General features: G+C 36.9%; 1 protein-coding gene across 1 annotated transcript; it reads left to right on the forward strand.

Moving 5' to 3' along the window:
- The first annotated feature begins 1,043 nt into the window (after nucleotides 1-1,043).
- On the forward strand, nucleotides 1,044-14,355 carry baiap2l2a (BAR/IMD domain containing adaptor protein 2 like 2a). The gene is made up of 14 exons (XM_036589518.1): nucleotides 1,044-1,301; nucleotides 2,459-2,534; nucleotides 3,004-3,090; nucleotides 6,148-6,209; nucleotides 6,353-6,424; nucleotides 6,532-6,612; nucleotides 8,686-8,817; nucleotides 10,157-10,258; nucleotides 10,355-10,412; nucleotides 10,509-10,716; nucleotides 12,023-12,088; nucleotides 12,179-12,335; nucleotides 14,091-14,131; nucleotides 14,242-14,355. Exons 1-14 carry the CDS (start codon nucleotides 1,248-1,250, stop codon nucleotides 14,315-14,317), a joined length of 1,272 nt encoding a protein of 423 aa, XP_036445411.1. The 5' UTR covers nucleotides 1,044-1,247; the 3' UTR covers nucleotides 14,318-14,355.
- The last annotated feature ends 1,140 nt before the right edge of the window (nucleotides 14,356-15,495 follow it).

Raw genomic sequence — 15,495 nt, forward strand, 5'->3', positions numbered from 1 at the left:
GGTGGGAAAAATGAGCCACACACGCAAGTATTATAGATCATAAGACATACATACATACATACATACATACATCATCTAAACCGCTTATCCTTCTGGGTCGCGGTGGGGTGCTGGAGCCTATCCCAGCTGTCATTGATGAAATAATAATTAATGAGAGGTAGGATACAGAGAGAGATTCTGTCTGTGCAAATATAAATACTGTGCAATAATACCAGGACATAAAGTACAGTAACAGTACTTTGAGTGCAAAGATGCAGTTAATGTGACTGTGTGGAGTTCAGCAGGGTCACAGCCTCAGGGAAGAAGCTCAGGGAAGAGCCTGCTGGTACAGGAGCGGAGGCCCCTGTAACGCCTGCCAGATGGGAGGAAGGTAAGAAGTCCATGGTTAGGATGAGAAACGTCCTTGATGATGGAGGAGGGTAACTGGGTACCTGTGATGCATTGGGCAGTTTTCACCAGCTGCTGGAGCGCTTTTTGACAGATGTGGGGCAGTTGCCGTATCAAACTGAGATGCAGTTTGTAAATATACTCTCAGTGGTACAGCAGTAAAAGTCCACCGGTATTCCAGGACACAGATGGGCTTTCTTGAGGTTCCATAGGAAGTAAAGACGCTGTTGCACCTTTTTGATGCATGTACATAAAGCGATATTCTGTCTGAACAAAGAGTTTGATAAAAAGTCTTTCAATAAATATATAAGGTTATTTCAATAAAGTGTTTGATAGTTAATAGTGGTATTGATGGTATGTCAGGGTTTGATGCCAGTCTAATTATCAAAAGTACGAATTTGATACTTGAAAGTTCAATAGAATTATGTATGGATGACATTCAAACCCAGTGCACTCAAAAAACCTTCATCTATAAACCAAAAATAATACATTTCCTTCCACTTCATTTATCAAATAGCATTCAGGAGTATTTTTCAAAGTGGACTTGACTGTTCTATGTCAAAGTGTTACTCCTCTCTCAGGACAGTGAGCACTGTTTGTTCCAGGTGGCTAAAACCACACCCACACCTTTACTGTCCGTCTCTGTTCAATAATTCACAGCTCACAATAGAGTCAATAGCTCTCTCTCTCTCTCCCTCTCTCTCCCACACACACATACACACAGGCTCAGAGGGCAGCAGCAGTTCACAGACTCAGCCGAAAGACTGTTGACGGGTCGTTCCTCTGAGTTTTGTGTGGCTATTCATTATTTATAAGACGTTGTTTATTTGTTTGTCTTGCCACAATAACTGAGCAGCAGGATGTCAGGACTAAACAGTGACCAGTTACACCGCTCCACATTGAGAATTTACATGGTGAGTCTTAAATCTTTATAGCTAGCCCTTTGCAGACCCTATATTATTATTTTGTTATTGGGTTGTTTATTTTTTACAACAATAAAAATAATGTCTTTTAATGTACGGTAGCCAAACATAAGCATTTAAAGTTTACTGAGTGAAAAATCATCTGAAATGAAAATTATATCATTATAGTTATAGATATGGTGGTAGGAGGGGTAAAGTAAATCAGTCTTACCAGTGCTGGGCGTCTAGATGTTTCTTTACCAGCCACATGGGCGATGAGGCCAGCTACATATATTTGTTATAATAGTGCAGACTGATCTTATAAGCACTGAACATTGAAATAAGTGAATTAAATTGACTTGATTTAAATTGTGCATCATTTCTACATTAATAAACTAAACTACTTCAGTTCATCTTTGTATTTCAATATATTTATTTTTGGCAACAATTGTGTAGATGTAATATATTTAATTTATGTCAAAATGATGGACACATTTGAATCAAGTCAATTCAGCACATTAGTGAAGGGTTTAGCCAGAGTACTCAAATTCAGGCTTAACACAGTACAATACAATACAATACAGGTATGTTTAAAGCAGTGATGCCCAAACTTTTTTGTACTCGGGAGCCAATATGTAAATATGTAAAGCAGCTAGCCAGCAACTTGTGAGCCTTACATTTTGGCACATTGCTAGTACATGTGTGCATGTGAAAATGTATTCTGTAGATACTCAAGTGGTCTCAAAATCTCTTTTTGTTCATGTACCACCTGCATGTTGTTCTGTATTAGCTCAAAACAGCTAGCTTCATATGTGCTGTTATATCTGCATTGTAGTCAATTGTGTCAATTGTGTGGTGTCAATGGTCAGAGTTTTTAAACATTTTATTTAAAACCATTGGACATTTTTTCTTACTGAAAGTACAACATTTGAAATAGAGCTTAAAAAAGCTTTAAAAACGCTTAAAAATAATAAATACACATATAAATTCTCTCATTGCCTTTCTAGCCCTAGTTTAAAATATTTTTGCCTACACTTACTGTGAATTGCAGTTTTATTGCTATAATCTCTCTCTCTCTCTCTCTCTCTCTCTCTCTCTCTCTCTCTCTCTCTCTCTCTCTCTCTCTCTCTTTCTCTCTTTCTCTCTCTCTCTCTCTCTCTCTCTCTCAGACTCTTATGGATCAGTTTAATCCAAGCTTACAGAGGCTGGTCGCACTGGGAAAAAACTACATCCAGGCTTACCAAGGTAAAGAAGTTTGAATGAATTAAAGATTTCTGAATGCAGGCAGATTTAAAAAGCAATAGGGAAAGAAAGTAAAAAGGGAGAAGCTGAACTTTGGCCTCCCGGATGAGACAGCGCTGTTCAAAAAGGAACCGGTCAATCATGTTTGTTAACAGCTGGATAATACAAGACCTAGTGCGTCATATGCCAGATAATAATGCCTCATTATAGTTGTCTTTGATCTACACATATGAACCTAAACCTCATAAACTTTATTGCATTAGCCCTTAGCCATTAGCATTTCACTTAAAACCCAATCAGTATACTTGCTAATATTGAATAAAGCAGCTTCATTCCTCTCGTTTGTATTTGCTTGATTGGAAAATACAAAAATACAGTACAGTAGAGTGTAATAATGAAAGCTACCTGACTGTTAGCATCCATAATTTCATTAGTAATAGTATATTTTGTGGTTTTATATGTGTGTGTGTAGCTCTAGCTGTGACCAGTGAAGCCTATTTCAGTGCTCTTGCTAAGATAGGAGAACAGGCCATGCAGACTATGTCATCTCGTCTACTGGGTAAGACCTTTTTTTCATCTTTTTCTTCCTTATTGCTAAGCTATGTATATCATTTAAATATCATAGCCTACATTTTTCTTTTGTTCTGTGTTTGTCCTCTGAGGTCCACATAGTAAATTTGTGTGGATTTATGTACTAAAACATCCGTAGTTCATTTAAACATGACCATTTCCAACCTCACTTTATTCTTTGAAATTAAACAGGCAGACTCTGTTGCTGTGACTGTAAGATACATGCATGATCTTGTTCTCACTGGCTGTCTTGTATTGTGCCTCATTAAAAAAAGCTGTGCAGACTGAATGGGCAGGGCTGAACTAGACTAATCTGTCGTAGAGTATATATATATATATATATATATATATATATATACACTCACTGAGCGCTTTATTAGGAACACCTCCTTGTTTCTACACTTATTGTCCACTTTATCAGCTCCACTTACTATATAGGTGCACTTTGTAGTTCTACAATTAGAGACTGTAGTCTGCATACTTTGTTAGTCCCTTTTACCTTGTTCTTCAGTGGTCAGGACCCGCACAGGAACACCATAGAGTAGGTTTTATTTGGGTGGTGGATCATTCTCAGAACTGCAGTAACACTGACACAGTGGTGCTGTGTTAGCGGGCGTTGCGCTTGTATAAATGGATCAGACACAGCAGTGCAATTTACAAAAAATAACTCAACAGAACAAAATGATGTATTGAATTGTCTTCATTCAAATCCAGATGAATGAAATAAATTTCCTTATTTCTGGCAATATTTGTGTTCATGTGATGTATTTTATTTATGTGAAACCGATGCGCACATCTAAACCAAAGCAATTCAGTTGATTTTTACTGAATGTATGTCGTTATTGATGTGACAAAACCTCCCACATTCAAAATGGAAACTTGACAGGAGAAGTAAAAACTTTCTTAACTTTGAATGGAAGTTAATAGAACAGGATATTTTTCCATGTCATTTCTGATGGTCTGCGTATCATGAAATTTGACCATATTGTAAAGGCCAGTAGGAAATTTAAATTTCTGTAAAATGGGTTTTTGTTCAGTGTGTACATTATAAGTATTTTATAAAATTTGCAATAGACCACCACATCTTTCTGATGCCAGACTGACTGATCTACTGAACTGGTGGGCACAAGGGCTTGCTGGCAAAATGCCCTAGCCATTGAGCCCTAAATGAACTCCCCCTGTACTGCAGCAGTGGACCACTGCACATTTTTTATGTGTTGATTAACTGGCTTTATTGCTGGCTGTTAGCTGAATTGGAGGCTTTGGCCTTCACACACGTAGATACTGATCTAAATTTATTATTCACATGGCACTTTGGTCTTTTCCCACTGCATCTGTCACTGCCTCACACCACACAGGAATGCGCTGAAATTCACTGAACAGTCATTCATTGCACACAGTGTGTGTGTGTGGGTGGGTGGGTGGGTGTAAGAGTGTGTTTAGAGTTTTTAAAGATTTCCAATGTAGTTTTGTCAAAGATTTAGAAACGTTTTATAACTTGAAGAAGCAAAGAGAGTGAAATAGAGCAAAAGAGAAAGACTGATAGAGGAAGACTAAAGGGGTGTGTGAGTGTATGTGTGTAATGTTGTGCTATCAGGTAACGGAGGCTCCTCTGTGATGATCAATTATAAATGATGACAGACCATCAGCTGCACTGCGTGTGTTTAACCTTTGAAAGCCTTACACACACACACACACACACACACACACACACACACACACACACACACAAACACACGCACACACAAACACACACACTCACACTCACACACACACACACACACAAACACACACACTCACACTCTCTCACACACACACACACACACACACACACACACTCACACTCTCACACACACATACAAACACACACAGGTTTTTTGTTTACATACAAAACGTATCAAATTTATGGTGTTAGGAAACGAAATGTTTATTATCATTTGAACACTTATTTGCAGATTTCTGCTGGTTTGCTAGAAGTGTTTTATCTCATTTTGTTAAACATTTTCTGAAGTACATAATGAACTTAACATTTACCAAAGGTTAAAGGGTCCAAATCTTTTTGGGGCACTGTGTGTCCCATATGTTTTATACATGCATAATTACCTACAGTCATATGCAAAAGTTTAAACACTTACTGTCAAATTATATGTTTTGTTGATTTTGAGTGAAAATAAACATCATCTACAGAGAACACACTTAAATACAGTAGTTATCTGCAAATTTTAGTGCACAGTTTCTTTATTTGGTATAACATAATGGAAAAATATAAAACATTCTCAACTTTTAATTTAAGTTAATATAATTTTTCGAGGTCCCAGTTTCTGGCATTTTTCAATTAAAAAAAAACAAACAAACATAAAACAAGCAAACAAAAAAAAGACACAAGGTTTTATTCTGAAAATGATGACAAACAATATTGTGTAGAAGTGTTAAGCACTTAAGTAAAATGCTTTAAAAAATGTCCGGGCAGTAACTGTGGTTTTTAACATTAGAAATAAACCCGAACAAAAATTAAAGTGATAAAAAGTATCAAGACTTTGTTGTTTTTTTAAAAAAGTACTTCATATTTTGAGAGCTGGTTAGAAGAACTCAGGTTTGGTTTCTGACTTCACTTTAAAGTCCCCAGCCATCGCATAGATTTGTTAAATTCCATCAGCGGCACATTTGATTTAACTGAAAAAAGTATTGATTGGGCCAAACCAGGTGTTGGATGATAACTAATACTGTGCTGCCATAAGGAGAGCTTTGGGAAAATGGGTAAGCAAACACAATAACATGTTGTCGCTGCCAAAAAACCTGTACCTCCACAATGGTAATTCTACAGGAGACAGAAAAAGCATTCATAAATTCAAAGCAGGTTAATATAAAGAGTCATTTCTATCAGTCCATTCATCATGAATATATATATATATATATATATATATATATATATATATATATATATATATACATTTTTACATAAATGTTGTTGATCTTTGTCTTTGATATTTGATGTCTTTGACCATTGTGCTATTGAGCTGAATATGTAATGTGTGTATTTTGGCAGGTGACATATTGATACAGATTTCTGAGAGCCAGAGGAGACTTACCAGTGAGCTGGAAGGAGTGGTACAACATTTCTCTTCTTTTTTACTCACATGCCTCCATTCCCTACTTCGTCTTTTTTATTCCACTTCTTATAATGCTATATACAATATTATGTGTATAAAATGATTTATGTATAACGATTGGTGTGTTTGTGTGTGTTTTAGTTCCGCTGGTTCCATAGTGAAGTACTTCTGGAAATGGAGAATAATGTCAGGCTGGACAAAGACTACATCTCAGTCAGTAATACTTCCACATGCTGGAGTAAAAACAGTAAAAACCATATCAGGAATTTTCATTGACTCATTAAAACTGAATTGTCGATGTTGATGCACTTGACCTCCAGGGCAGTAGGAGGAACTATGAGATGGAGGTGAGAAACCAAGCGACAGCTTTAGAGAGACAGCTGAGGAGAGGTGGTTCACAGGTAAGCCTCACCACCTGTTTTAGTGGTGTTTTGGAATGCTCTTGTCAACTTTGCCTCGCCATTTACACCCAGGTGAATCCCCAGCAGCATCTTGAGGGCCATTCCTAGCAATAAAATGCTTTAAATACTTAAAGGGGAAGTCCACTGATTTTTCCAAATTTCTTCATAATTTCCACTTTTGAAAAGTAAACAGAGTCAGAGTGGTTAGATGTAAGATGTACTTCTTTAAAGTTGTGGTAGTGAAAACCAGGGGTCACAAAGTCTACAACACAAATATAGCCATTTTATTTAGACTAAAATCCACAATGGCCAGTGAACCCACACATATCTGAGTTTTTATTTGCAATGTTTTGTGTTGTAGTGTTTTTATATGTAAAATTTTGTTCTGGCAGTATTTTAATGATTGTTAAACAGTGTTTCAGGCATCAGGCAATATAACTGTAACCATTTTATGTAATAACTACTTGTGAGGGAGCTTTTAGAAGCATTAAATGGTTCAGATGTCTGGTTCCTATCACCACCAGTGTAAACAATTCTGACTCAGTAAGTTTCTCTAAAATGAAGGATTTCACATCAAAAATCTCTGAATGACTTTGTTTACATCTTAATGATTTAATTATACAGAAAAATTGAAAAATCATTGGAATTCCCCTTTAATAATTTAAAACTATGTAACATTCAATATGCTACGTTTAGACTGGGCTAAAGGTAGCAAACTATAATTTCTTTACTTTACCTCTGGCAGCTTGCTAGCTAGCAGCAACCAAAAATTATTTTAAAATTATTATTTTAAAATTATTATTTTAAAATTATTATTATTTTTTTTTTGCCTGTTGTCCTTCACATTATGTGTAAATTAATGATGAATGGACCAACAAAAATAACCCAAAATGACTTAAAAAGAAGTCTGGTTACTTTGACTTACATTGAAAGTAAAGTATATTTTTTTCTTCTCCTGTAAAGTTCTCATTTTGGAGATATGAGATGATATATATATATATATATATATATATATATATATATATATATATATATATATATATATATATATATATATATATATAAAGAACGTGTCTTACATTAATCCGTAATACTTTCATTTTCAGTTTATTAGAGCATTCAGAAATAAAAATACAAAATATGATATGAAGTAAAAGCTTTGCTTTTGCCCCAAGCTAACACACTAGCCACAAACTAAGATACTAGTCACGATACCTCTGCTGAAAAAAAAAAAACTTAGACTGGCATGAATTCCATCAGCGTCCAAAACACAAAATATGCTGGCTTTTCTAGCAGAGAAAATGAAATAATACCATATTAAGCACAGAGATTTGACAGAGATATGATTTCACACAATATGTTGTATTGTTACATCCCTAATAACTAGCTAATTAGCTTACTGAGGTGAACCTCGTCAAGGGAGTGTGTGCCAACTTATAGCTCCTCACCTCACTGTCCCCCTCTCCATGTGCTGTGAGTGGCCACTTGTGTATCGGTAGGTGTGTCGAACATCTCAGTGGTGAGTTGAAGCTGACGAGGGCATGCTAAAACATGAAATAGGGCCTCAGTGACTGTGTGTATGCGCATTTTAGGGTTGTAAAAATGCAGGCATGAAGTAATCTGAATGTTATGATTCAACTACTTCAGTTTCAGAATGTTAGAATTTATTAGAATTATTTATTATAATATTTGGTCATAATATTTCCAAAATAAAATTCTCAGTCTATTTGCAGCTGTAAAAAAATAGCTTGGTGTAATTTATGCATGTGTTCATTTCCTCCAGTCAAAATGTTTTAAATTATTCTGAATCATCCCAACATAATCAAGTAGAATCATGGAGAAATTCTAGATTTCACAATGCATTGTATAATTTCATAAAGAATCATAGTCTTATTGCATCATTGTGTGAGAAGAGACTAGCATGCGAATTCATGCATGTGAACTGGATATATTCATGCATTCATGTCCTCAGAGAGACTCTTAAAAGCAGAGCAGATATCATGATGCTGGTGGTGACATGCGTGTGTGTGAAGGATTATGATAATAATAACAGTGTGCTGTGGGTGTGTGTAGGACGGTGGTGAATATGTGCAGTTCCTAAGGGAGAGTCAGAGAGAGGCACTGAAAGAAGAAGAGAGGAGATACCGCTTTCTGGCCGAAAAACACTGTGGACTCTCTCAGTCTATAGTGTATCTGATGAACAAGGTAAAACTTCAACTCAACTTCTGCAACTTTTATCCTCATGAGGGACCCCTGAGTGCCTTGTAGAAAGTTCTGATGGGCCATCTTAAGGTTAAAGTGCAGCTTTCTATTAAAATTTGCAATGTATCTGTCAAAGTTTATATTCTAACCTATTCTCACAGTGTTCCTAATCCTATGTTCACCGTGCAAAGGTTTTCAGACCTGCTCAGCCAACTTTTCCTCTGAAATTAAGGGTATTAATTGAAAGTTTGCCGTAGTAACAGCCTCTAATTTTCTGGGAAGGCTTTACACTAGATGTTGGAACATTGCTGAGTGGATTTGAGTGAATTCACCCACAAGAGCGTTAGTGAGGTCAGGTACTGATGTTGGATGAGTAGTTCTGTATAATAAATGCCACTTCAAATCATCACAGAGATACTGAATGGAGCTCCTTATTTTGCATATGAGTGTTGAGAGCAGAATGAAAATGTGGGCTTGTTGGATGTTTTTGAGAGCTGGGCTGCTTCACATGTGTTTGACACGTGCAGCAGCTGACCACTGCACTTCTTCATCTGACTCCTCATACATGCCTTTATACAAGCTCATACCAGGGCTGTCACAATTACTAACCTTGATTAAAAAAAAAGTGTGATTGCTCAATTAAATATAGTCGATAGTGTGCTACCCCTTTTGGGTCTTAGACTCTCTGAATCATTAATGCATTTCAGCAGCTGGGCAAAAGTGGCCTACTGAATTCAGACCTTTACACTCTAACAAATAGTAAACAGTAATAGTAAACAGGATGCCTAAATGAAAGAAGAATTGCCCTAAAAGAGGCTTAACATGCACTGTATTCAAGAACCCAACCAGCGGTCTTTCTCAGTGTTTGTCATGGTGAAGAACTACCAGCGAAAAGCACCTAAAGAAGGTTTTCCTTGTTTTAACTCTTCCCTACACTTCAGAATAATTGATGTCAAAACTATTTAATAACACAAATTAGATCATTTTAAAAATTAGCCTCCTTTTTTGCTTTATACTGTTTTACACACTCTTGATCATTATCGCAAGCAGCTTCATGAAGAGCCACCTGAGATGCTTTTCCAGCAAGACTGAAGAAGATACACATATGCTGAAACTTTTTTGTTGCTGAAGAAAACTGATCAGCATTTTCTATTTTTTGAATTTATATCAAAAATGTTTTGGAAATAATTTTGTTTGCATCAACTGAAATATTTATACTAAATTTCATTCACTTTTAAGCATAAGCTTTAAGATCAGAATGTCTATAAGATTATGAAAAATGCAGATTCAGTTAGGTGTGTCCAGAAAACCATTTTAAATGAAGATATACCTCTTGCTAAAGACAGGGGGTGCTCTGCAGCAGAAAGCAGAGGGATGGAGGGATCAAGTGAATCAAACAAGAGCGTCCCGTCCACGCACTCCATCACGACTGGAGGACAACATGGTGAGAAATGCTATCACAGCTAACAGTACTGGTTTAAAATTCATGGGAGTGCATAGACCAGCTAATTAAGGCATGATTCCCCCCTCTCTTTCTTAGTTTGAAGATCAGTCTCGTGCTTTGGCTGAACAACCTTTAGGCAGAGTGCCTTCCAGAGGTGAGGAAAACACTAAGCACCAAGCACAACCACTGACACAAAGTGCTGTTCTGTTCTAAAACCCCGATCTAATACACTTCCTCTCTCTCTCTTTAGGTCCGTCTCCTCAGCTTGCTCGCTCCCGCTCCAGCTCGTTTGGAGAATCTCTGGGATTAGGTGGAGGTAGGGTAATGCAAGCATTGGTGCCACACCCAGCCTCCTCTAACTCCACCCTACTGTCATTCTCCAGAGGAGAAATGGTCACTGTGCTTGTGGCAGCACCGCGGAATGGCTGGCTCTACGGCCGCTCGGAAAGTTCCTCACGGTGAGGAAAGAAGGAAAGACCCTTTTACTACTGTTTTTTGACTATGTGATGTACTTTTGTCAATTTTTATCAACGTATGTCATATTTCACGCCTGGATATTCAAGTTGAAAGCCCCTGGGTGCAAATATTTGATTGGCTTCTACCTGGCTGCTTTTTTTTGGTGGTCATAGATTTTTTATAATATTAAAGTGAGTTACATGAGGGCTACACAGCACCATGATGGTAGCACATTAACCGTGATATGAGGTTATAGCCTATTGCTGACAGCAGTACAAATATCAAATCAATCCTACATTATTCAACAATCTATAGTGGTAAAAATTAACCCCTTAAAATCTCAGGCTTATTACATACTAAGGCCTATTATTCAGTAACTACAGGGACTTCAAAGCAAACTGGCTGAGCTATTCTCAGGTTTATTGAAGTGTGCAAAACTTTGGGACCCCAGGGGCCCTGGCCATTTAAGGGGTTAATGATGTTCTCCTTAGGAACTTTAGGAAGCTCCTTCACCTTTATCATGTTTGCTACTTGTTGCATGAAACCTTCTCAACCATTAACAAGATCTTTTATAACGACGCCGGGTGCAATTTGCACACAGGTACTTCAGTGCACCCCAATGAAGACAACATAAATTAAAACTGGACAGCTGAAATGTACATAACAAAGATTAATAAAACAACACCAGCAAACTTGGCAAACAAAACTGTCAAGCGTCCTAAGCTAAAGCATACTGCCTCACTGTGAAAAAAAGTTTAGGCACCATTTAGGCACTTACCCTTGATGGATTTTTGTGTGAAAGCATACAGTTCGCAAATCACTGCCGACAACAACGCAAACTTTTGTTGTTAACTTGGGCTAACATTTTTATTTGTGTTTGCCTTCGGAAATAGCCATGCTCTACTTTATTGGTATCAGGTCATGCTTTTACAGATAGGTTTATCTGTTATCTGTATATCTGGAGCTTGTAATTCAAAGTACATTCACAAGAACGCCAGAAAAGCTAGCATGTTTCGGTCAAACATGAAAGCTTGATAGAGGTAATGGAGGATAGTGAAACGATTGCTAAGCTGAAACCACACAAGCACGTCTATTTGAGATTACTAAACAACTCCATGTGATGATTTAGGCATGCAGATTGAACAGTGCTAAGCTGGGACTAAAAGCTTCCATTACTTGTTAGCTACATTAGCCTCACGTGAGACATGTCAGAAGCAAACTTCAGACATGTCTCAGCTGACTGGCTTGATTTTTCACTGAACTATCGCTTTAACGTAGTCGCTTTTCCAGTGTCAGTACAATTTTCAGTCAGGGCTGGTTTCCTGCTTCATATGTTGGCCCTGTTGAGGACACGCCTAGACCACCTGACCCCAGGTAGGGTGAGCTCTGCCTGCAAAGTTAACATCCACTAAACAATAGACAGGTAATGTTCTCTGTTATCCTGATTTTTGCCTTCTATTTCAGTATCAGCTCACTCAGAAGCAGCAGCAGCATGAGCAACCTTCTCGACCAATCAACAAGCAGCAGAAGAAATGCGGCCCCGCCCCCTCCTCCTCCGCCATCTTTACAAATGAAATCGAACAGCTTCCAGCCTGTCACACCTACTCCTGCAGAAAGCAAAGTAAGCTCAAAAGGCAACGGATGAGTATATAATGAAAGAAAAGTGGTGAAGAACATAAATTACGACAAGAAGTTAAAGTAACAGAGATACAGTTGTATGTGAAAGTTTGGGCGCCACTTGTCAAAAAAACTAATAAACATCAACTGTGTCTTGTGCAAAAGTTATGGCACATTATGTTTTATGTTTTATTTACCCCCAATATGTAAATAAATAGGGATTGAGCTCTGAAGCCTGTTCCCTGTAGAGGTGTACTTATTTTTTAATTTAGAAAATCAACAAAATAGGTCATTTGACCATGTTTGTTCAAACTTCATTGCATATGACTGTACATTAACTGACCATATGGCTAGCCAAATCACTTGAAAAAGATTTATACTGTACATTATTAGAGGTGATATTTCAAACAAGTAGGGATGTTTTTGGCCTGAATCCAACTGCCCAAGCTCCAGTGATTACAGTATTGCACTGAACTGACTTGACTGAAATGTGCACATTATATTCACATAGGCATGTGCTTATGTAAAAATATAACAATAATTACCTAACATTTTTATACAACATTATTATGATATTGTATTAAGAAAACACTGCATGTATGACATATCATGTTTAATAGCAAGAATGTGTTAGTGGTTATACATTTTGGAGATTTTGGTCTTTAAAAAAGACAGAAAACTTCGCTCTTTGTATAATGAAACAGTGTTAATTCATTTCTGGAATACTGTGTCTTTGTAAAGAGCACCATGTTTTTGGTTTTCCCTAGAAATTTATTTATTTATTGTTCTGGGCTGGATGGCAGACCCTCTAGATGGCACATTGAGAGTGAGCTTAGGGCCCTGCAACCTTTACTGTTAGCTGTAAAGGTGCTCAGACCAATAACATGCTAAAACAGCTGTACAAACATCAGATAAAGCATTGGGAACACAGTGTGACAGGATCTTATGAAACCAGAGCGACTCTGCGTTTCTAAAAACTCGCTGGCAAAACGGCAACTTGCTTGACTAAAATGCAGTGATGGTATTTCAAAGTGTCCACAATAACAATGTCACCTGTGTTGAATATCATGGTATACCTTATTATTGAAAATTGGCACTTGTCTATTCTCTCAGACCAAAATATGTATTACGATAAGTCATTCCACTTATGGTCAAAGTATTTAAATTGAAAGAAAAACTGCGCTGATATAAATATACTTTATTCATGTGAAAATGATGCACACATTTGAGTCAAGTAAATTCATTACTTTTATTTCTTTAATGTAGTGTACTAACAAATCCCTTTGCTGCTTCTTATGTTGTCTTTTAGAAATGCTTCTGTTCACCATTCAAGTTTTATTTTCATCCCCGTAACTCTTTTAGTTGAGAGTTTAGATGATGTATCATCGCAGTGTGTTTCATACTGAGTGTTAAGTCACAGTTCCCTCATTTGGCCAGCAGAGGCACTGTGGTAAAGTTCTGTTCTCCATGACGCCTCAGCCATCTTTCTGGTGGATGGAAGGGGGCAGCTCCAGCTGCTGAGGGTCTGTCAGTTTGTGTGTGTGTGTGTGTGTTGTTTTTGCATGGTATGATTTCCTGTAGTCCTCAATAGCGTGTTTCTGCATTGTACTTTAAAATTTAGTGAGTATGTACCAATGTGGCCCAGTAGCTGGTTATTGGAGCTTTTATGCAAAACTGTTGATATAAGAACTACAAAATCCACCCACAAACAGAGAGGCCATTCAACATTTAATCTTCTGTCCTTTCTGTCCTCTTGCAGAGACAAGAAGACTTTAGGCCGCGACCAGAGCTTTTTCCCAGGTAGAGATGAACATAAATGAGTCAATTATGTCTGTACAATTTAAGTTGAGCCATACTGTACTGGGCTTTTATTAACTGAATTATTCTACACTTTGTGTTGCTTTCTGCAGAGGCACAAACCCTTTTGCCACAGTGAAGCTGAAACCCACAACAACCAATGACAGATCAGCTCCACGCATATTGTAACACACCATCCAATGAGAGATCAGCTGACTCCATCTAAATGCAACACACCATAAGTTGGCCCTACACATGCTGCTCTGTAATGAGACAAAGCTGCTGTAGCAACTTAATATTTATGTTGAGATCATCTTTCAGTGTCGTTTAGGAAAAAGATGACTGTGAAGGTTTTTGTAGGTTCAGCTTAAGAGTTATGAAGGCTTAGAGAGAATGAATGACAATAAAAACATAAGACAGGACTAGGAAGGCAAAAAAGGATAGCAAAGGAAATATTTTTAAATGAATGTACTGTATCATACTATTTCATACTATGAGGTTGCTGTAAGGATATTTTAGGACTATTCAACCTATTTCTAGAAATAGAAATGTGATCAATTCCATGACAATAATTCCAGAGGGCTGAGTGGATGTAGGTGCAAGCTTTGAACTTCATTGGAATATACAGGAACACTGGATAATACGACATTAAACAAAACACAGAATTGGGGTCAGACAAAGAGCTAAGCTCAAACGGAAACTGATGAATGACTATAGAAACATAAAAGCAGTCAATAATAAATAACAAATTTATTCATTGAGAATAATGCCAAACATTTTGCAGTGTAGATAAACCTTTCATAACATGCTGTTTTCCTGCTGTACAGTGCAGATGCTAGATGACAACCTTCTCCTAGTTAATTCTACCTTTGTTTCTTTTTAAAGAACATATAATATGTTAAGAATACATCATAAAAAATCTTTACAAACAAATGAAACACCCTTAAGGCTGCACTGCTTGATATGCTGTTTTATGATCTGTGCATCTGTTTTCTCACAAGCATGGGACTTCAGGACCTCAGTAAATTCTGTCAACAGCACAAGTGGGTGACTTCATGATGTCAGATTAGTAACTGTTGTAACATAATAAAAGTAGAGAAATATTAAAGTACGTAGAGAAACTCTTTCCTTTTACCTTAAGAAAGAATTTGAAAAATATTAGTGTAAAATGTTAATTTTAGTTAGCCTAACAACATCTGCCTTAGTACTAGTAACACATATAAACCTAAATATCCAAATTTGTTTGAAATTTTACAATTTAACTTTGTCTGACCTAAAATTGGAGTTAACTGAACGTCCAATAATATATGATTATATTAATATATATGAAAAGATAATATATGAAAATATCTGATTTTCAGTGAAAT

This window comes from Colossoma macropomum, unplaced genomic scaffold, assembly GCF_904425465.1.
Source record: "Colossoma macropomum unplaced genomic scaffold, Colossoma_macropomum, whole genome shotgun sequence".
NCBI lineage: Eukaryota > Metazoa > Chordata > Actinopteri > Characiformes > Serrasalmidae > Colossoma > Colossoma macropomum.

Coding starts and splice junctions, on each gene's coding strand:
- baiap2l2a (XM_036589518.1), top strand. CDS start 1,248: ATGTCAGGACTAAACAGTGACCAGTTACACCGCTCCACATTGAGAATT. Junction 6,210..6,352: donor CCAGTGAGCTGGAAGGAGTG/GTACAACATTTC, acceptor TGTGTGTTTTAG/TTCCGCTGGTTCCATAGTGA. Junction 10,717..12,022: donor CGCTCGGAAAGTTCCTCACG/GTGAGGAAAGAA, acceptor TACAATTTTCAG/TCAGGGCTGGTTTCCTGCTT.